The 23,468-nt window shown below is 35.2% G+C and overlaps 3 protein-coding genes across 3 annotated transcripts in view; 2 read left to right on the forward strand and 1 right to left on the reverse strand.

Moving 5' to 3' along the window:
• LOC125814687 (peptidyl-prolyl cis-trans isomerase CYP18-1) overlaps positions 1 to 17,775 on the forward strand; it is a 217,227-nt gene extending 199,452 nt beyond the window's left edge. The window contains exons 2-5 of the mRNA XM_049494158.1: positions 5,228 to 5,303; positions 15,970 to 16,131; positions 16,874 to 17,032; positions 17,272 to 17,775. Of these exons, the coding sequence (XP_049350115.1) occupies positions 5,228 to 5,303; positions 15,970 to 16,131; positions 16,874 to 17,032; positions 17,272 to 17,355 (481 nt within the window). The 3' untranslated portion in view covers positions 17,356 to 17,775. The remainder of the gene's footprint in view (positions 1 to 5,227; positions 5,304 to 15,969; positions 16,132 to 16,873; positions 17,033 to 17,271) is intronic.
• LOC125814348 (uncharacterized) overlaps positions 1 to 23,468 on the forward strand; it is an 83,696-nt gene that overhangs the window by 53,628 nt on the left and 6,600 nt on the right. The gene's annotated exons all lie outside the window — the stretch shown is intronic.
• LOC125814674 (glycosyltransferase family protein 64 C3-like) lies at positions 673 to 1,683 on the reverse strand. The gene has a single exon (XM_049494145.1). It carries the CDS (start codon positions 1,681 to 1,683, stop codon positions 676 to 678), a length of 1,008 nt encoding a protein of 335 aa, XP_049350102.1. The 3' UTR covers positions 673 to 675.

A 23,468-nucleotide genomic window follows, 5' to 3' on the forward strand; every position in this document is an offset into this window, starting at 1 on the left:
TTTATAACCAAACATTGATGTTCAAATAAAGTGGTTAGGTCACTCTTCTCTTCTATTGGGGACATGTGATTTAGACACAAGATACATGTGATTATACAAGTTATGACACATATTTAGCTTATCGAAGACATGACCTTGAATAAGAAGATTCTTCCTAAGTGATTAGGTCACTCTTCTCTTCTATTGGGGAAATAGCCAATTCCCTCACTTCAATTTTCAATGACTCAATATAATGCTCATTTGACTATCGCATAAGTAAAGTGTTTATCGCTGGATGAGACTAAAGTAGCACATTAGTAGATAGTAATGCATCGTTTCACTTTCCCACATAATAAGCTTGGTGGTAATTTGATGCACCAAACATATTTCTTCTTTCATACTAATAGTATTTGCACTATTCTAGTATTTGTCTTTCAATTTCTATTACATATTATTTCTTGTACTGTGTATTATCACATTATTTTGTTATTATTACTGTCTTTTTAAAATAAGGAGTATTATGTAATATATCTCCTATTATTTGTTAGTATATCTTCTTTACTTATATATTTTTCTATGATATGGTTTCTTCTCTAAATTTAGTTTTTCACACAACTTTTTTTTTTTTTAGAATTATATATTATTGGAAGAAAAAAACATATAAAATAAAATAAAAATTGGAAAATTCTCATAATTTCATCTAAAAATTTGTTTATCACAATACACCAACTTACCACCTTTTTCACATAAACCTTGTTCTCCAATGGCTTCCATCACTTTTCCATAGCTATACTTCAATGGCATCTTCTCCAATAACCTATGAAACTCACCAATACACTCTCCTCTTCTCTTCCTATGCTCTCCTTTTCTACTACTCAAACCCACTTCCCTTTCCTTCATACCTTCACCTTCACCTTCATTCCTTGCATCTCCCCAATCCCTCACTTTCTTCGCACCCACCAATATCGGACCCTTTTTCACTTGCTCCGCTATCACAAAGTTCATCAATATGTCTTCACAGTTGTTCTTTTCGTCTACTATGAGTTTCAGTTTCGAGTATTCTTTGTTGCATGTGTATTGATGGAGGTAATGGAAGTTTAAGATCATGAATTTTGTTAACATGATTGAGTATTTCTGGGTTTCCATTGTGTAGATCCAGGATTTATGTGTTAAGTCATAATTATGAGATCTGACGAAAAATCCGATTAAGCGATCTGGGTTGGATTTCCAGATGTTGAAAGCGAAGTTTATTGAGTTTGTGTCCGGTTCGATATCGTCGTCGCAGATGAGGACGGATCGGGTGGTGATGGATGTGTGAGGGTGGAAACGGAGGTTGAGGCTAGAGGAAGGTTGACGGTGGATAGTGATTGGTGTGGTGGAGGAGGAGGAGAGGGAGAGGTTTTGGGAGAGATCTGAGAGGATTTGTGGCGGAGTTGAAGGGTTGCTCCAGAGGATGATGACAGCGGCTACGGAGGATGCGGCGGCGTAAGTGGCGGCGATTGAGTGGAGAAGTGGAATCCGGTGTTCGGAGTAGCCGTTGATTAGTACCGTAGTTTGATCGGTTTGGAGTGATCGGAGATCCGCCGGCGGCCGATTGCATGGGTCGGAAAGGCGTGGTAGTCCGGTTCGGAGTGAAAAGACGAAAAAGGGTATGGATAGGATTATAATTACATGTAAGGACAAAACGGGGATTGACTTGTTCATTTCAGAAAGTTTTTAGCTGATAGTCTGTTCTGTTATGGCAGTTAAAGGGAGTAATTTAGTGGCAATTTCGTGATTTTGGATACAAATAAGGTCATTTGGATACTCTATCTGTTTAAGATTACATAGATTTTAGGCCTAACCCATCGGTGGTCCCTTGAATTTGGCACGAAGTTTCAGTTAGACACCTCAACTGGACGATGTTTATTTTAGACACTTTATGTACGGTATCGCTATATTATTTTGACACTTTTTTTCCAATCAACAAAAATATATGAAGTGTGTGTGTTACACTCGCGATGACGTGTAAAGTGACAAATTAAATGATGACATTTGTCATTTGTGTCAAAAACAATTCTTAAACAATAAATTTTGAGTAAAAATAAAAAGTAACCAATAAATCAATGACATATGGATTTTTGCCCAAATAATTTTTTAAAAAAAATTTAGCCAATAAAATTCCCTCACCCACCCCCACAGTCTTCTTCTTCTCCAACACCCCAGTCCATTTGCAAAAATATCCCCCACCCATTTTCCAGAAATATCTGCACACACCCCCGTTCTCCCGCCTCCCAAGGCGATTTTCTTCTCCAAATACTTGCAAAAACATATGAGAAACATGCCAACCTACACACTGCTCCTTTATTAGTGTTTTTTTAAAATATCTTTTTGTTTCTTTTTTCCCCTAATTAGCAGATTCACAAAAATAAAAATAAAAATTAGTTCTATGTAAATATTCAATCCTTTTGGAAAAGATTCTCATAAATTAATTTACTAAGTAAATCTTAAAATGGTTACATTTCTAAATTTCTAAAACAATTTCTATCATTTTTCAATTGTTTATGGTATCTGTTTTGATTCACCATAGTTGGATGTTTAAGTTTCAGAAATGGTGGCTGAAAATGGGAAAGAAGAAGAGAAAAAACTTTAAAAGTCAACTAAAAAGGTTTTTCACGCGCAAGTATTTAAGTGACAAAAAATAAGTGAAAGTATTTAAGCTTAAAATTTATGGGCGCTAGAATTCACTTTTTGTTTGTGACATCGTCAAATGTATTTCACCATGGAAAGAGTTTAAGCTTGGAAAATGGTAGCCAAAAAATGGGGAAGAAGAAGAAGAAAAAAAAGTTAAAATTTGGTAAAATGAGGCTCTCACGCGCGTCTAGTGAGTGTATCACACTTGCTATGCCATCTCAGCAAAAAGTGTCAAATTGACACAGTTGGGCGTGACATGAGGTGTCTAAAATGAACAAAGCCTAGTTAAGGTGTCTAAGTGAAAAATCGTGCCAAATTTAGGGGGTCACCGATGGGTTAGCCCTAGATTTTATAGAGACAAGTAAGCAAGCGTTAGGCTAGTGCCAGTGGAGTAGGTTTATGTTAACGAGGACAAATCATATAATTTTGTATTTGACCGTTTTGAACACCGTCAAGTAATTGCTCAATCTCTTGAAATTTGATAAATTTAAGTTTTTGAAATATGAACGGACATTTTATTCGAGAAAAAAATTAAATAAAAGTATTAAAAATCAGATTACTTTAGAAGAATCTCAGATTAAAACAAGAGTTTTCGAAAGATAATACAAATTTACATAATACTTTATATTCAAACTTTCGGTATATATTGTTTTCCTATATATTATCGATACTTAAAAACTCATTACTTATGAACTGATTAAACTTTAAATATCATCCAAATTTTGGTTATTTTTAAACTAGGGTCCTAAAATGATTATATTTGCACTTTGCTAAACATCCTTTAAAACTTAAAAGCCAAAAAATTGATTTTGAGACGCCTCAACTCTCAACTTTACTTTTTTCTTCTTCTTCTAAGTTTAACGATTGAAATTTTGATCGTAATTAGATATACTAACTTCAATTTTTTATTTAAAAATAAAATATAAATATTTAAAACTACGATAAATAAATCAAAATTTAAAATATTTTAAAAAATATATTAAAAGAATGATTAAAGATAATAATTTATTTTTAACAATGACGATAAGTATTTTAGTTGCTGCAACAAATTCAATAACTTGCTAAAAATTTCTCCAAGTACAATAGTTGCTGAGAGAACTAAAATAAAACAACAATTACACATGCGATTTCATATTTAATAAGAAAGATTGTTCAAAATCTACATTGCATAGAAATTTAAAAAGTTGACAAATTACAAACAATAGTTACGATATTTAAGATATTAAATCTATTAGTATGGAGCATTGCTTCGAGCATGTTGTTCTATAGTGGCCAACCTCATTGCATACAGAACACTTATTTTTTCTTGTTGGAAATGATTCTCCAATTTCTTTTCGTCTCTTCTTAGCTCCTCCTCTTCCCGTCAAATCTGTTTCATCATCTTGAACATGATTATACACAGGGGCTGCTTTAATAAATCGGTAGTCTAAAGCCAAATTCGAATGGAGGCTTTAAATTCAAATATATATTTTTTATGAAGTTTATTATAGTCAATTATTTAATCTTTGGTATTCATAATTTGTCGAACTTCTATTACTTCTTTGCTCTTTTATGAAAAGTTTTTATTTTCTACAAGTAATACTAGATATTTTTAAAAAAAAATACTTATAACCTATTATTTTTTAAAAAAAATACTTACAACCTATTATTTTTTTTTTAAAAAAATGAGGCCCCTCAAATTTTTAGGCCTAATGCAATTGCATTTTTTTCAAAACTGTAGAGCCGCTCTGATTATACGCAGTTTTCAATATAATATAAGTGACAATTTCAGAAGTAGAAATAGAATTAGAAGAAGAATACACTTCACATGCACTTTCTTTGTCTGAAATATCCATATTCACCCAATCACATTCATCGTGATCTTGACGATTCTCGATCCATCTTTCACCTATATATACCCTTAAAACTGCTCCATCTCCATGTTCCAAATAAGTACGCAAATTTCATTTGATCACTTCTCCTAAAAGGAAGCGCTTGTTGGTCTTCAAAGCAACGATACATCAAGCTGATAACAAGATCTTTCGGTTCACAATTTAGTTTACAGCAGGAAATGATTTTACTTACAAAATCTTCATCTATGACATCTCGATCCACATACATCGCTACTGTATGTGCCGTTTCTTTGTTTTTCCAACGCCAAATGTAACGATAATTAGACTCAACCCATTCACCGGAACAATCAACTGCTATTGTTATCTTGTCCCCCATTGATAGTTGGAGAAGAAGAAGAAAAAACGCGGGAAGAGGTAATTGTGCAGAGGCGGCAACTTTTTATTTTTACTCTATTTTAGGTTATTAGGATTTTTATATAGGATTGGGTGAAAGGGTAAAAGAGAAACCCGAAACTTATTGAGAAAACGGGTCGGGTCAAAGTTTCGGGTCAAAATTTGCTCTTTTTTTTTTCTTTTTTTTTTTCTTTCTATTAAAGCAGAGAACAGCTCTCTGTCAGCTCCAGTAATCTGAATATACAAGCAGCAAAACATGGTGTGTTTTTCAGGTTTTATGCGATATTTTTTTTGTGTTTTATTATTGTTATTGAAATTGATAAATTTAGCAAATGTTTGGTGTTTTTGCAGTCAGTGACACTTCATACAAATCTAGGTGACATCAAGTGCGAAATCTTCTGTGATGAAGTACCAAGAACTGCAGAGGTTCTTAATTTTCTTTTAAAGTTTGGTTTTTTATGATATTAATTTTGTTGTAAGTAAACTAAAGTTGAATTCTTGTCTCCTTTTTCACTTTTTCTCTAAGAAGGGTTTCGAAGAATCTGGCTATTGTAGGTAGACATAGAGTGTGACTAGTTATTCTAATTCTGAAAGACATTAACAATTCTTGGGTGGGTCTTTACCCTCCTAGAACTCACTCGAGGGACTTTACTGAGTATGTTATTGTGGTCGTAGTCGTCTTGGCGATTGAGGGAGTGGCAGAACCAGTATTTGCACTAAGGGGATTCAAAATATAAAGACCTAAATATAATAAGAATTCAAGGTGGTTCAACATCTATTATATATAAAAAATGATTTTGACAGTGTATATATGTTGTAATATTTTGAGGAAGGTGATTTGAATCCCATTGCGGGACTCTAGCTCTGGCTGGAGGGGGTGGGATGGGGGTTCATTAGCTGTTTGTTTCTATGTTTGCCTGAAATTGATTGCAAAAAGTTAAGAACTTTGTTTGTGTTAGAATAGAAATAAGTATTTCCTACTTAGAATAGAAATAAGAATAGGAATAGGAATAGGAATAAGAATAGGAATCCTAGTTGGAAAAAGATTCCAATGTAGTGTCTATAAATAGGGTCTCAATGTAACTATTTAGATACACAATTCAATAATATTTTTCGTATATATTTCTCACATGGTATCAGAGCATTGGTGAGAACAAACAAGTCACCGTATGTCTATGTCAATTTCCGGTGACTGTTGGGTCTGATTTTGTTATACTTTTTTCTTTCTGTGGGTGTTGTGCGAAAACCAACACCACCACGAGGCTCGGAAAGCCCCCGCGACCAAACCCCAGCCAAAACCACCGGAAAACACCACCCCACGCGCTCTCACGCGCCTATCGGAGGTGGCAGTTTCCGGCGAGATCTGTCTCACGCGCCGGCCCCTGAGGGCTTTTCTGATCATATTTTTTTGAGATTTTTTTGACAGTTGGGGTTGTCCAGCCAATCCGACCAGGCCCATACTGTTTTTGACCAGATCCGATCGCCGGAATTAGAGTTCCAGCTATTTCCAGGCAGTTTCCGGCGACTTTTCTTCGAGATTTGAATTTTCCGAGACAAATTTAGCATAATGTCTTTTGGGTGTGATGTTTTTGGTTCCAAAAATATGGGGATTGGAAGTTCTAGCCCTATAATCACTTCAGAACTTTTATTGGGAAGTTCAAACTATTTATCTTGGGCTTCCTCGGTTGAGTTGTGGTGCAAGGGTCAAGGTGTCCAAGATCACTTAACGAACAAGGCTTATGAGGTAGATGTAAAGGCAAAAACTAGTGAGGAAGATGCAAAAGCCAAAGCACAATGGGAGAAAGTAGATGCTCAATTATGTAGTCTCCTATGGCGTTCTATTGATTTCAAGTTGATGCCCTTGTTTCGCCCATTCCAGACGTGTTATACAGTTTGGGAAAAGGCTCGTGCTTTATACACTAATGACATATCTCGATTCTATGATGTGATATCTCGATTGACCAACTTAAAGAAACAAGAATCCGATATGTCTACTTACTTAGGACAGGTACAGGCAGTCATGGAGGAATTTGACACATTAATGCCAGTTACTACGAATGTGGAAAAACAACAAGAACACAGACAAACATTGTTTCTAGTTCTTACTCTTGCTGGACTTCCTCCTGATCATGATTCTGTACGTGATCAGATTTTAGCTAGCCCTACAGTTCCTACAATCGATGAATTATTCTCTCGTCTCCTTCGTCTTGCGGCACCTCCCAGTCACAAGGTAGTTTCATCACCCACTGTTGACTCATCTATTCTTGCATCTCAAACCTTTGAAAAGCGTACATATCAATCTATGGAGAATCGGCGAGGAGGAGGGCGTTTTGGGAAACCTCGATCCAAGTGTAGTCATTGTCATAAGCCTGGACACACTCGTGATATATGTTATATTTTGCATGGTCCACCACCCAGTTATGATCCTATTGTTCTAAAGGAATATAATGAGTTCCTTCGAAATCGAGGAAATAAGCAAACGTCTCCACAAGTAGTTTCGGTTGCACAACCTGATGTCTCTGTTGCGGGTAATTCTTTTGCTTGTGTGTCGCAATCTAGTACTCTTGGAACATGGGTCATGGACTCTGGGGCTTCTGATCATATCTCTGGTAATAAATCACTTTTATCCGATATTGTTTATTCACAATCTCTTCCAGCTATTACTTTAGCCAATGGGATCCAAACCAAACCAAAAGGGGTTGGAAAAGCCAAACCCCTATCTTCTGTCACCCTAGACTCTGTTCTTTATGTCCCTGGTTCTCCTTTTAATCTAGCATCTGTTAGTCGTTTGACGAAAGCCCTACATTGTAGCATAACTTTTTTCGATGATTTTTTTCTCATGCAGGACCGCAGTACGGGACAGATGATTGGAACAGGACATGAATCACAAGGCCTTTACTATCTTACCTCTTCAAATTCCTTAGCAGCATGCTCCATTACAGATTCCCCAGATTTAATTCACAAACGTTTGGGACATCCGAGTCTATCCAAACTGCAAAAGATGGTGCCTAGTTTGTCTAGTTTATCCACATTAGATTGTGAGTCGTGTCAACTTGGGAAACACACTCGTGCTACGTTTTCTCGTAGTACTGAGGGTCGTTCAGAGTCTATTTTTTCATTAGTTCATTCTGATATTTGGGGTCCTAGTAGAGTCAGTTCCACCTTAGGATTTCGTTATTTTGTTAGTTTCATTGATGATTATTCAAAATGTACTTGGGTTTTCTTAATGAAAGATCGTTCTGAGTTATTTTCTATTTTCAAAAGTTTCTTTGCTGAAATACAAAATCAGTTTGGTGTTTCTATTCGTACTTTTCGTAGTGATAATGCCTTAGAATACTTATCCTCCCAATTTCGGGAGTTTATGACTCACCAAGGCATTATTCACCAGACTACTTGTCCATACACCCCTCAACAAAATGGTGTAGCTGAAAGAAAAAATCGGCATCTTATTGAGACCGCTCGTACTCTTCTCCTTGAATCCAATGTTCCATTGCGTTTTTGGGGAGATGCAGTTCTTACGTCTTGTTATTTGATAAATAGAATGCCCTCTTCTTCTATTCAGAATCAGGTTCCCCATTCCATACTGTTTCCTCAGTCACATCTCTATCCTATCCCTCCTCGTGTCTTTGGGAGCACATGCTTCGTTCATAACTTAGCCCCAGGAAAAGATAAATTAGCTCCTCGTGCCCTCAAATGTGTCTTTCTTGGTTACTCTCGAGTCCAAAAAGGGTATCGTTGTTATTCACATGATCTTCATCGATACCTTATGTCTGCTGATGTTACATTTTTTGAGTCTCAGCCTTACTATACATCTTCTGATCATCCTGATGTCTCTATGGTCTTACCCATACCTCAGGTTTTACCTGTGCCAACCTTTGTGGAATCTACGGTTACTTCTACATCTCCAGTTGTAGTGCCACCACTACTAACTTATCATCGCCGTCCACGTCCAACCCTAGTCCCAGATGATTCATGTCATGCGCCAGACCCTGCTCCTACTGCGGACTTGCCTCCTCCTAGCCAACCGCTTGCACTTCAAAAAGGTATACGATCCACTCGAAATACTAACCCACATTATACCTTCTTAAGTTATCATCGTCTATCATCACCCCATTATGCATTTGTGTCGTCTTTGTCCTCTATTTCCATTCCTAAGACTACAGGTGAAGCACTTTCTCATTCTGGATGGAGGCAGGCTATGGTTGATGAGATGTCTGCTTTACATAAGAGTGGTACTTGGGAGCTTGTCTCCCTTCCTGCAGGTAAATCTACTGTTGGTTGTCGTTGGGTTTATGCAGTCAAAATTGGTCCAGACGGTCAGGTTGATCGACTTAAGGCTCGCCTTGTTGCCAAAGGGTATACTCAGATATTTGGGCTAGATTATAGTGACACTTTCGCTCCTGTGGCTAAAATTGCATCTGTTCGTCTTTTTCTATCTATGGCTGCCGTTCGTCATTGGCCTCTTCATCAGTTGGACATTAAGAATGCTTTTCTGCATGGTGATCTTGAGGAAGAAGTCTATATGGAGCAACCACCTGGTTTTGTTGCTCAGGGGGAGTCTAGTAGCCTTGTATGTCGATTGCGCAGGTCACTCTATGGTCTAAAACAGTCTCCTCGAGCTTGGTTCGGGAAGTTCAGCACAGTAATTCAGGAGTTTGGCATGACTCGTAGTGGAGCTGATCACTCTGTGTTTTATCGGCATTCTGCACCAAGTCGATGTATCTATTTGGTTGTTTACGTTGATGATATTGTTATCACCGGTAATGATCAAGATGGTATCACCGATTTGAAGCAACATCTCTTTAAGCACTTCCAAACTAAAGACCTTGGCAGATTGAAGTATTTTCTAGGTATTGAGGTTGCTCAGTCTAGATCAGGTATTGTTATTTCTCAGCGCAAGTATGCCTTAGACATTCTTGAGGAGACAGGGATGATGGGATGTAGACCTGTTGACACTCCTATGGATCCGAATGTTAAACTTCTTCCAGGACAGGGGGAGCCACTTAGTAATCCTGAAAGGTATAGACGACTTGTTGGAAAGTTGAATTATCTCACAGTGACTAGACCTGACATCTCTTTTCCTGTGAGTGTTGTAAGTCAGTTTATGACTTCCCCTTGTGATAGTCATTGGGAAGCAGTTGTTCGTATTCTGCGATATATAAAGTCAACTCCCGGTAAAGGACTACTCTTTGAGGATCAAGGCCATGAGCATATCATTGGATATACAGACGCTGATTGGGCAGGATCACCCTCTGACAGACGTTCGACATCCGGATATTGTGTTTTAGTAGGAGGTAATTTGGTGTCGTGGAAGAGCAAGAAACAGAATGTGGTTGCTCGATCTAGTGCAGAATCAGAATATCGAGCAATGGCGACAGCAACTTGTGAGCTAGTTTGGATCAAACAGTTGCTGGGAGAACTAAAATTTGGCAAAGTTGATAAGATGGAACTTGTGTGTGATAATCAAGCGGCTCTTCATATCGCATCAAATCCAGTGTTTCATGAAAGGACTAAGCACATTGAGATTGACTGTCACTTTGTCAGAGAAAAGATACTCTCGGGAGATATTGTTACGAAATTTGTGAAGTCAAATGATCAGCTTGCAGATATCTTCACCAAGTCCCTCACATGTCCTCGTATTAATTACATCTGTAACAAGCTAGGTACATATGATTTGTATGCACCAGCTTGAGGGGGAGTGTTAGAATAGAAATAAGTATTTCCTACTTATAATAGAAATAAGAATAGGAATAGGAATAGGAATAAGAATAGGAATCCTAGTTGGAAAAGGATTCCAATGTAGTGTCTATAAATAGGGTCTCAATGTAACTATTTAGATACACAATTCAATAATATTTTTCGTATATATTTCTCACAGTTTGCAATTTGATAGTTTTGTTTTCTTCCAATTTGGTGGAATATAGTACTGAGTGGTAGTTTTGGCCTTAACCTTTTATGGTTTCCACTTTACAGCTTAGGTCCAGCAGAGGTAAAATCCTTTGATCAACGCGTTTGATAATAGTTTTAATTCCCGTGTTTGTTCTAGTAGAAAGAGTTTGCTACCTTTCACAGGGGGCTTTGGTCCCCTGCTCCCCTATCATCAAGTCACCAACTTATTTGTTCTTTGAGCACTGTGTGGGCTTCATCCCTTCTCATACACGGTCTTAGGAATTTGAGTGGATGTGTAGTTTTGGTAAAAAGTAGTCCAAGCCTGGTCACTGTGATATGATTGTGAGTAGGCACCCTGTCCTTTGAAGTTAGGGGGCTATTTGCCTAATTTCTTTGAGAGAGTTGTCTCCTGCCCTAGGTATTCTCTACTTACTCACCGAGAATTCATTATTTTTTGTAATCCCCAAATGTTAATGATTCTTCAGTGGCATAGCTCCAGACACATGGGCTTCTTCCCTTCATTATATGTGTTGGATATTTAGCAATGAGGAATTATTTGTTGCATCCATCTGATAATAATTATTACATTATTTCCTCACTATTATTTTTATAAGGTAAAGTTTTATTGGAAGTGTACCTAGTTGGTATAAAAGAAAACATGACTCATACAATGACCAAACATACAAGTTGCTACTCTATTCTTCCTAACAACTCTAGAAAATCCACGTATTGGTCTAGACCAACTAATAAATTGCTTTTACACCAATAAAACAGATCATGCAAACATTTAATTCCGGCTCTAGAGATGTGAGTTTGATGGCCTTCATGCTTTGTTTCTCTCCAGCCATAAGGTTCAGAAGATGCACAGTGGGGTGATCTACCATATCTGCTTCACTCTCTGGGTACCCCTTGAGATGTCCAGCATCATAATAAGCTCCTGACACAAATAAAATGCGGCAGTTTCCAGGTCTTCTTAACACAAGTAGCATCTACTGCACAAAGAAAACCCCCTCTTCTGTAAATAGTTTTGAGTTAGACATACTCGCCAGATTGCAGTCCACCTGAACAAGCTAACGATAATTGGAGCTTTTGTTTTCCAAATTATCTTCCTAGGCCAAATATTATCCGTATGACCTATCTTCTTCAACAGTATACTATAACAGCTTTTACCTGAGACAAAATGTATCTTTACCTTCCAGAGTCTCCCTTTAGCATTCATCTATAGTGGCTACACTCATCCTTCTCACAATATATAGCAATAATCAGCTTCCTACAGATGTCATTATTATCCATGTAACATCCCCAAAGCCATTTATTCCTCCCTATTATATAAATGCAAAGGTTTTTCTGTTGGGGATCTGAAAACAGGTTTAACGCAGTCAGGGACTCAGGGTTGATCTTATAAGATCTTTATATTATGAATATCCGTGGACATTTATTTATGCTGTCTTGATTCATTGTTAAGGAGGGATTTACCATTCATCTGTATATTTTGTTTAATGCCTGTACTGTTCTTCCATTCATTTTCTCTCCTGCTGAACTTCTTCATGCTTAAATGTTACTAAAACTTTTTAATTAAATTTTCCTTTTGACAAGCCATATTTAGCCCAAATGTCTTCCAGTTTGACTATAAGTCTCTCTTACTTTGCATTTCTAAGTTTAATGGACCAAGATGGGCTTAACAGTTGTTGCTGCATCAATCCTCCTTCAAAAACTTGTCATTAGTGCAATTCAGAAGAACCGATTATGATCCGTCTGCCCCAATTTATGTGCTGAACCTTTGTTTTTAGTCCTTCCATAAAGAATGATAAATTATATTTGAAAATCAATTAATTTTAAACTTCCAATCTTATCCTTGATGATACGATTTATAGCCACACAAATATCTTCTACTTGCTTTAAACCACGAGTTTCAAAAGTCTCTTTTCTTTCTTAAAATCTGTGCCCTGTCAAAGTGAATCACATAATTGGGATGGGGGACAACTACATAATATATCCTGTTCAAGTGTATCAAATAATTTATCTTTCTGGTACATCAGATAAAATTGGAGCATTGCATCTTCCTGGGAAACATAGTTTAGTCTATCTGGTAAGTGGCATAGGAGCCTGGAGGAGTTATCTGCTACATCTCTTTAAAGTAAATAGTTATTCCAAACGGGTACAAGGAGTATGTGTATCTGACCTCTGTAGGCTAACAGTTTTCTGGAGCAGCCATAAAAAGATATAGTTACAGTGGATGCAATGATCTTACCTCAAATAACCAAAAGAAAAAAAAAGAGGAAGAAAACATGATGTCATTTCAAATAAGCAGCTGAGTTTGGGGAATTTATTAAATTGCAAATTCAAATTGTTTGTGTTAGAGCAGGATGGGTTGGTATTCTAATTCAACTTTCCAGAAAAAAGAAGTGTTCTACTCAAGATCTCCTTTTCGTTAAACAAGCATAATTGTTTTCTCGGGAATTGAGAAAAATGGTCCTGTTGATATTTTCATTGTTACTCAATACTCATCTAATTGAAAGTTCCTTTTCTAATAAATGTTTGAAGCAATCAATAGAAACTGGAATCTTTTCTTCTTTTGGGTTTGAGGATAGAATCTGAACAGAAAAACAAGATACTTATAAAGAACATAAGGTGGAAAGGCCCTTGTAAATCTTTATCCAACCAACAACTACATCTCAATCCCAAACAAGTTGGGTTTTTTTCTCAGCTATTTAGAAAAATGGTCCTGTTGAAAGTTCCTTTTCTAATAAATGTTTAAAGCAATCAATAGAAACTGAAATCTTTTCTTTCTTTTGGGTTTGAGGATAGAATCTGTACAGAAGAACAAACAGTTATCTCATGATGATTGCAAATTGTAGGAGATACTATAAAGAACATAAGGTGGGAGAGACCCTTATAAATATTTATCCAACCAACAGCTACATCTCAATCCCAAACACGTTGGGGTTGGCTCTTGTAAAGTTTTGTTAAGAAAACCCTTGTAATCAGACTTTTCAAGGATGACTCATTCACATGCTAAAACTTCTATTTATGGTGCTTGGCAAAGAATTGATTTAGACCTTTGGTTTTTCTCATTTGGGGTAAAAGGAGGGCAAAATAATTAGTAATGAGATCTTTGCACTCCAGGCTCCAAGGAAGGTTGTAAAGATATACACCTTCATTTGTACTCTAAAAAGGTTGTAATGACCAGGGTTTTAAAAGCTAAAAGCTCAAAAAGAGACGAAATCCATGGGCTTGAGGCGAAAAGCAAGGGGTGAAGCGCATAATTTATGAAAAATTAAAGATACCAAACATATATGAATTTGTATATATAATTATAAAATTTCAATTAAACAACTAATTTCAACACTTAATATACTGCTATGATGTAGATATTAATCCAAACTCCTCGAAGTTAAGATTCAAAGGATGGACTGTTTACCCTTGAGATCACTCCGTGTACCATTATTTGAAGCGCACACGCCTCTAAACTGTATCACTTCATCAATGAGGTGATAGCCCGTTACGTCACATTGATTCATCGGTTTAAGAGACAAAGCATTAGCTTTCAAAAACAGTAGGTGTAACAACTTGAAGTATGAGTTTCTGCCAAATTAGCCTTATCATTGCCTTGAGGTTAGTCCTAATATGAATTTCAAGTGCATATCCATTTAATCCTTCTGGCTGCTTAACCCCAAACAATTGCTAAGGTGACCTAGGTCCTTAGCCAAGGCATCCCTATCCTAAACCATTTCTTCTTGTATGTCTATAAATTTTCATCGCAAGACAAAGAAAAGTGCTTCCTTCCATCAGTCTATAAAAAATAGAAATAGACCATGATTGTAAACTCACAAATCAAAGTGACAGATCATATTATCTTCAACATGAGAGGTTACAATCGAGAAAATGCCATAAGCATTAAATAACAAACATCATAGCCACATTTCTGAACTTGCTTACCTCAACTAATTGAAACAACATTTTTTTATAGTAGTTAGTTGAAACAAATCATGATGGAACATAGGCAACTAATGATGATTACTTCTTTGTCTGGCCTAGATCAGATGCCCGCAGCATATGCTTACTTGATTGATATATCTGTGATACACACCCACACCCATGCAGGCACAGAGAAATTTGTTTGCTCTTATTGGATGGTGTATATTCTGCATATGGATCTATCTAGCGTGATTGGCTTTTCAATTTTTATTTTTTTTAATGTCACCATTATAGCAGAAAGTTACAAAAATTATATATTTCGGGGTGGCCCAGTGGTTTGGGCTTGGGACTTCCATGTTGGAGGTCTCAAGTTCGAAACCCCTTGCCAGCGAAAGCAAGGGGTTTGCCTTCTGGGTCGAGCTCGTCGCACCGGGCTTGCCTAGTGCGGGTTACCTCTCCTATGTGGTTTGCGAGCTATTGCATAGGAGTGGGGGTTTTACCCTGTGCGCACCCAAAGGGTAGCGGCTGCGGGTTTCCCTTGTCATAAAAAAAAAATAAAAAATTATATATTTCTGTAATCAATCATTTTTTGATAAGGATATCTCTATAATCAATCTATTACCGGGTTTTCTCACATTAATGTTCCTGTCTCAACAGCTAGGATATCGGTATGACTTTGTTGAGATCTATTGAACTACATCAAAATCGTCTAAAACATTGAGTTACTCATTTCTAATATATTTACTGTTGCACATCACTTATATTCATTTACATACTACCCAGTACCTAGTGTCTGATACAGTATTTCTATTTCCTAATCCATAGGCCTATGCTACATTCAGGTACATAAAAACTTGTAATTCAAATTTCTCGCGTATGATGTGTACCATTGTATAACACCTATGTTCAATCCCATGCGACGAAGTGCATGAAGTAATATTTTTCCAATTCCTAATCCATATGCTTGGGTACATAGAGGGACTTATGAAGCGGTAAACATTATTTCATAACCGAAAAAAGCATAAGCTTCATGGTATAAGTAGACTTATTATTCTCCTTGAAACTTGAAAGTCCTCTCGTATCATGATATTTTGCTTACTCCTTTAAAGCCATGTTTGCTTGCAGAATTATTAATTTTTTTTTGGTTTATACTTCGTTCCATTTTTATCTGGAAGCAGTCATTTTTTAATTAGGTTGAGTGGTGAAACTAGTAATATTTGGTGTTTGTTTTAATTGGACGATTGAGATATCATTGGTAGTAACGTTAAGTGCCCTTTGGTTGCAGAATTTCTTGGCGTTATGCTCAAGTGATTATTATGATGGGACCATATTTCATAGAAACATAAAGGGTTTCATGATCCAAGGTGGTGACCCAACAGGTACAGGGAAAGGTGGGACAAGTATTTGGGGAAAAAAGTTCAATGACGAGATAAGGGAGTCTCTCAAGGTACTTGTTGCAACATTTGTTCTTATGGATATATGTCTAATATATTCAGCAACTTCCTAAATCATCCTTTTACAGTATCAAGTTTGATCTGTTCTTGATATAGAACATTGTTATTGGTGATCCCATAGACCTAGGAGATTCTGTAATATGGGCTGTAGCCTCTGTTAACCTTTTACAAAAGTTTGTTTAGCTTTCCAAGTGCAAAATGTGCTTGTTTCATGGTAATTTAATGATGATATTCTGTTGTTAAAACACTAAATAAGAACTTTGGTGTCTGATTAATGATATTTTGTAGTTTCACAAATCATGCACTCAAGGTTAGATGTCTTTTGTTACTCTATAGTTACCTTTCCCCGAGTTTTTTTTTGTTAGCTCCCAGAATTAATTTGGCTCACTTGCATTGGAGCTAACATCATCTTTTGTAATCACTTTTTTGTTATTTCTTTGCATCTACGTGATGCCATTACTAAAATTTCTTATTTCTAAAAAGAAAGAACGTTCTGATTTTTTCTTTCCCTTATTCTTGTTTTCAATCGTTTGGCACCTCAATTGCTTCATGGGGGTCTCTTGCTTTGATTAAATCGATTCCAAACTAGTCAATATGGATCTGATTATACATGCACTACACTATGTCGATGATGCATTATGTCTAGCATGTTGGATTTGTCTTCTTTCACTCTTAACTGTCAGTGACTGCCTCTTTTTAATTTTCTGAATCTTGTGCGTTTTGCATTCCATCCAGCACAATGCAAGAGGGATGTTGGCAATGGCCAACAGTGGCCCTAATACCAATGGGAGCCAGTTTTTCATTACGTATGCCAAGCAACCACATCTCAATGGATTGTACACCATCTTCGGGAAAGTGATACATGGATTTGAGGTTCTCGATCTCATGGAAAAGGTATGGCCGGACTGATGCTCGCACATTTTGGAATGCAGAGTAATCTACCGTTTTCTAGCAGCTATGCTCATTGGTGATTCTTGGATCTTATTCAGCATTATTACTTATAAAACAGACAGAGATATTGACTTTATAGCATGACATTCTGTTTTCAGTATATATGTTGATCTACAAGACCCTTTACAGTAGTGTCATTTAGTTGGCTATCACCTAAGTCACTTCTTTTCTAAATTTTGCAGACTCCAACAGGACCAGGTGATAAACCCCTTGCCGAGATCAGACTCAACCGGGTGACCATTCATGCTAATCCACTTGCTGGCTGACGTACTTTTGAAGCATGCTAAAGCAGTATGTGTAATCTCATTGTTCGAGTTGTTGACCGTGGTGAATTCTTTGGACTATTGCTATGGTCAACCTTCATAGCCAACCAACTTACCGGTAGATAGAAAGTAGTTAATGTGGGATGATAGTAGTAATGGAACTTCCTTTTTGTTGAGCTGTTGATCTTCCTGAAACACACAATCTTGAAATCTCCAAAAAGCTAATAACTATGAAATGGTTCTCCAGATTTACATATCTAAGGTTTACATGTATGAACAGTGAAAATCAAGTTGGATATAATGTTGATCTATGAAAAATTTGAAGATCTATTGAGTGTAAATGCATAGTTATTTTTTCTTAATAATGTTGTACTGCTGTTGCATTTGATGTTAATGCAAATTGAATGATTCTTTTTCATTCAATTTAATATTGCAAGTCATGTTTCTTATAAATTAAGATTTTAAAAATATGTTGGAAGAATTTCATTATTGCTTGCAACACTTCACAAATTTATTCATAACCTTCTGTAACAAATTAAAATCCTGGAATTCCTCCATTTATTTAATGATGAAATGTGGACATACAATTGGATGTGCATTAAAAATGTAAGAAAATATTGTTGTTTTTTGTGGACAATGTTAGCTATAATGGGTGACTAAGGAAACAACAAACTAGCTAGCTGTATGCCATTCAAAATAATAAATAATTACATTTTAAATATTTTTCTCTTTTATTGGGCACCCAGAAATTTTTTCTGAAAAAAACGAGGACCTCTGTAATGAATTGGAATGTATTACGTATAGTCTCGCAGTTTTTTATATTAATATTTTTGTATTTACGAGCCAAATTTTAGGAATTACCCGACTTTCACCGTTTTTCTTGTGTGTTAGCCCATGCTTGAGATATGTGTATTTATGTGAGTAATTAAATTAATAAAGTAGTGGAAATATATGCAATAAAGTGGAGTTATTGTGTAATGATAGAAAATGTCTGTTATTTATTGGTTTAGTTAATACTATTAAGGGAGAAAATAAAGAGCAGTATTGATGATCACTATCAAAGAATAAAACGCATTCCACGAATGCAATTTATGAACAATTTGAATTTTTTTCTGAGAAAACTATATGAGGACCTCTGTAATGAGTTGGAGAATCATTACATATAGTCCCGCCATTTTTTTCACACATATTTTCTCATTTACGAGCAAAATTTTAGAAATTACCCGACTTTCGCCAATATCGTGTGTATTAGGCCATGAATTTGACGCCTTTTGGGTACCCAGAACATTTTTCTGAAAAAACAATATGAGGACTTTTGTATGGGTTGGGGATGCATTACATATAGTCCCACAGTTTTTTTCATTAATATTTTCGCACTTACTAGCAAAATTTTAGGAATTACCCCACTTTCGCTGGTTTTCTTGTGTGTTAGCCCATGCTTTATGTGAGAATAATTAAAATAATAAAGTAGTGGAAATATATGCAATAAAGTGGAGTTGTTGTGTAATGATAGAAAGCGTATGTTATTTACTAATTAAGTTAATGCGATTAAGGGAGAAAACAAAGAGTTGCATTGAATATCACTAACAATGAATAAAACACATTCCACGATTATGAACAATTTGAAGTTTTTACGGAGAAAACTATATGAGGACCTCCGTTATGAGTTGGGTCAAGCATTACATATAGTCCTAGAGAAGTTGCCATAGAGGCTATAAAGAGCTATTTCATATCTAATAGGAATAAATTATTTTTTTCATGCATATTTTCTCATTTAGGAGCAAAATTTTAGGAATTACCCGACTTTCGCCAATTTCGTGTGTATTAGCCCATGGATCTGACGCCTTTTGGGCACCCAAATTTTTTTCCTGAGAAAACTATATGAGGATCTCTGTAATGAGTTGAGGATACATTACGTATAGTATTGAAGATTTTTTCATTTATATTTTTGCATTTATGAATCAAATATTAGGAATTACTCGACTTTCACCATTTTTCTTGTGTGTTAGCCCATGCTTGAGATATGTATATTTATGTGAGAATAATTGAATTAACAAAGTAGTGAAAATATATGCAATAACGTGGTGTTGTTGTGTAATGATATATAGAAAATGTTTGTTATTTACTAGTTTAGTTAATGTTATTAAGGGAGAAAACAAAGAGTTGCATTGATGATCACTATCAATGAATCAAACGCATTTCAAGAATGCGATTTATGAACAATTTCAATTTTTTCTGAGAAAAGTATATAAGGACCTCCGTAATAAGTTGGAGAAGCATTACATATGATCCCACCATTTTTTTCACTCATAATTTCTCATTTAGAAGCAAAAATTTTATGAATTACCGGACTTTCGACGATTACGAGTGTATTAGCCCATTTATCTAGCGCCTTTTAGGCACCCAAAATTTTTTCCTGAAAAAACTATATGAGGACCCCTGAAATAAGTTAGGGATGCATTACGTATAGTCTTGCAGTTTTTTCATTAATATTTTCGCATTACGAGCCAAATTTTAGGAATCACCCAATTTTCGCCGTTTTTCTTGTGTGTTAGCCTATGCTTGAGATATGTGTATTTATGTGAGAATAATTAAAGTAATAAAGTAGTGAAAATACATGCAATAAAGTGGAGTTGTTGTGTAATGATAGAAAACGTCTGTTATTTCCTAGTTTAGATAATGCTATTAAGGGAAAAAACAAAGAGCTGCATTGATGATCACTAACAATGAATAAAACGCATTCCATCAATGCGATTTATGAACAATTTGAATTTTTTCTGAGAAAACTATATGAGGACCGCCTAATGAGTTGGGGAAGCATTACATATAGTCCCACCATTTTTGTCATGCATATTTTCTCATTTAGAAGCAAAATTATAGGAATTACCCGATTTTTACCGATTTCGTGTGTTAATTAGCCAATGGATCTAATGCCTTTTGGGCACCCGAGAAATTTTTCTGAAAAAACTGTATGAGGACCTCTATAAGGAGTTGGGGATGCATTACGTATAGTCCCGTAGTTTTTTTCATTAATATTTTCGCATTTACAAGCCATATTTTAGGAATTACCCAACTTTCATCGTTTTTCTTCTGTGCTAGCCCATGGTTGAGATATGTGTATTAATGTGAGAATAATTAAATTAATAAAATAGTGAAAATAAATGCAACAAAGTGGTGTTGTTGTGTAATGATAGAAAACGTCTGTTATTTACTAGTTTAGTTAATGACATTAAGGGAAAAAACAAAGAGCTGCATTGATTATCACTAGCAATGAATTAATCGCATTGACGAATGCGATTTATGAACAATTTGAATTTTTTTGGAAAGAAAACTTTATGATGACCTCTGTAAGGAGTTGGGGAAGCATTACATACAGTCCCGCCATTTTTATCACACATATTTTCTCATTTACGAGCGAAATTTTAGAAATTATCCGACTTTCTCCAATTTCGTGTGTATTAGCCCATGAATTAGACACTTTTTGGGCACCCAATTTTTTTTTTGAAAAAACTATACGAGCACCTCTGTAATGAGTTGGGGATGCATTACGTATAGTCCCGCATTTTTTTCACGAATATTTTTACATTTACGAGATAAATTTGAGGAATTACCTGACTTTCACCGTTTTTCTCTTATGGTAGCCCATGCTTGAGATATGTGTATTTATGTGAGAATAATTAAATTAATAAAGTAGTGAAAATAAATGCAATAAAGTGGTGTTGTTGTGTAATGATAGAAAATGTGTGTTATTTACTAGTTTAGTTAATGACATTAAGGGAGAAAACCAAGAGTTGCATTGAAGATCACTAACAATGAATAAAACGCATTCCACGAATGCAATTTATGAACAATTTGAATTTTTTTCTGAGAAAACTTTATGAGGACCTCTGTAATGAGTCGGGGAAGCATTACATACAGTCCCACCTTTTTTTCACACATTTTTTCTCATTTACAAGTAAAATTTTAGAAATTACCCAACTTTCGCCGATTTCGTGTGTATTAACTCATTGATCTGGCGCTGGGCATTCAATTTTTTTTCCTGAAAAAACTATATGAGGACCTCTATAATGAGTTGTGGATGCATTATGTATAGTCCCGCAATTTTTCAATTAATATTTTCACATTAACGAGTCAAAATTTAGGAATTACCTGACTTTCCACGTTTTTCTTGTGGGTTAGCCCATGCTTGAGATATGTGTATTTATGTGAGAATAATTAAATTAATAAAGGAGTGAAAATATATGCAATAAAGTGGCGTTGTTGTGTAATGATAGAAAACGTGTGTTATTTACTAGTTTAGTTAATGCTATTAAGGAAGAAAACAAAGAGCTGCATTGATGATCACTAACAATGAATAAAACGCATTCCAGGAATGCTATTTAAGAACAATTTGAAATTTTTTCTTAGGAAATTATATGATGACCTCTGTAATGGGTTAGGGAAGCATTACATATAGTCCCACCAATTTTTTCACGCATATTTTCTCATTTTACGAGCAAAATTTTACAAAACTTTTTATTTGTTGGTTATGTGTATAGAATCTCATATAGGTTAGTTGAAGGATAATGAGAAGTTACATATTATTAGTTAGATGTAGGGATATTTTCAATGAGTGAGATTTTTGGAGAAAATTATGTAAGCTTGTCTAAAATGAGTGTTACCATAAAATATTTTTTGGATTGGCTTAGCCCAAATTATCGTATTAGAGGTAATGATTTTATGAGACGTGTATAGAGACGACAAAATGATGACATAAAACTCGATTTACTATTTTTACTATGCCAAAAGTAGCTAGCTAGGAGATGCACAAGTCACAACACTATAAAAGTTAGATCAGGGCTTCAATTGACATAAATGCTCATCAGTTATGTGAGTGACACATAGGGTAGACCAACTTTTTTAGTTATGGCGATTTGGCAGAATTGAGTAATTTTGACTTAAACTTCGTATTTAAGTTAAAAAAGTCATTTGATATGTATAAATAATATATTCAGAATTCAGTAAACAAAATAATTGTGATCAAAACTCATAAATTAAAAATATTACATAATAAATCTAGAAAATTGATTGTCTCATAGATCATGGTAATGTGTCACATAGAACTCATTTCAAGGAGCGACATGTAGATCATTGTTACGGGTCACATGAAACTTAATTAGTACAAGGGAGAGATTGTTGGGCGTGCAAATAAAATTCACATTGATAATTGAGATTTTGGAAATCATACGTAAGGTGTATATAGAGACACTCTTAAAGGTATGAGATCTTTTATGAAAAATCGCACGATTCTAATTTAAAATAGACTATATCACATTATGTTAAGAGTATCTTTATGCTAATTTATCTAATTCTCTAAAATGCTATTATGTTAAAACTACTACTTGATCTTGATCGACGCGGCCTACTAACCCTTAAGACAACTTGTTTGGAAACTTGACATCTTTATGTGATATCTTTTAAATTTTGAGAGTCAATTATTATTATAATCATAATTACGTTTTATATCTTATAAATATGTTAAATTATATTTTTTAAAAATTATGACTTATCGTACATTTTACACAAAGAGTACTTTCTAAAAAATTTATTACAAATCAATTAGTGTAAGTCTTATTTGGAAATTCTTCTCATCTCAAAATTCAAGGGATATTAGGCTTTCCTAATCCTTTCTACTGCCTTTATCATGGGAACTGGCTCTAGAGAGCTCCAATTATAGCTACTAGCTAGCTTATGGTCTGGACCAACTTCTACATTTCAGTATCGAGAGAGATGAATTTAGAATTTTAAATTTAATAACAGTAAATATATGGCACCAAATTCATATTTGATGAAGGTATGACTATATTATATGATTAAGAATTAATACAATATGGATATGGATCTACCTATAATAAGATGATGCATGATTCATGACCTTGTATATTTGTGTATATCAGTTGTATATATTAACATACATATGACATAAAATAGTATACAATGAAATACAAGTGTACATGGAGACGAGGAGTTGTGGAAGCTAGAATTTGTGGGAAGAGAAGATAGGAAGAAAGAGAAAAAAGATCCAACTTTACTAATTTTGTTGGAGATTGTATATGTTTAGTAAATAATGTATTGCT

This window comes from Solanum verrucosum, unplaced genomic scaffold (genome assembly GCF_900185275.1).
Source record: "Solanum verrucosum unplaced genomic scaffold, falcon-dt-bn FXZP01000268.1, whole genome shotgun sequence".
NCBI lineage: Eukaryota > Viridiplantae > Streptophyta > Magnoliopsida > Solanales > Solanaceae > Solanum > Solanum verrucosum.

Excerpts from the sequence above, each read along its gene's own strand:
- LOC125814674 (XM_049494145.1), bottom strand. The coding sequence starts at position 1,683 with ATGAACAAGTCAATCCCCGTTTTGTCCTTACATGTAATTATAATCCTA.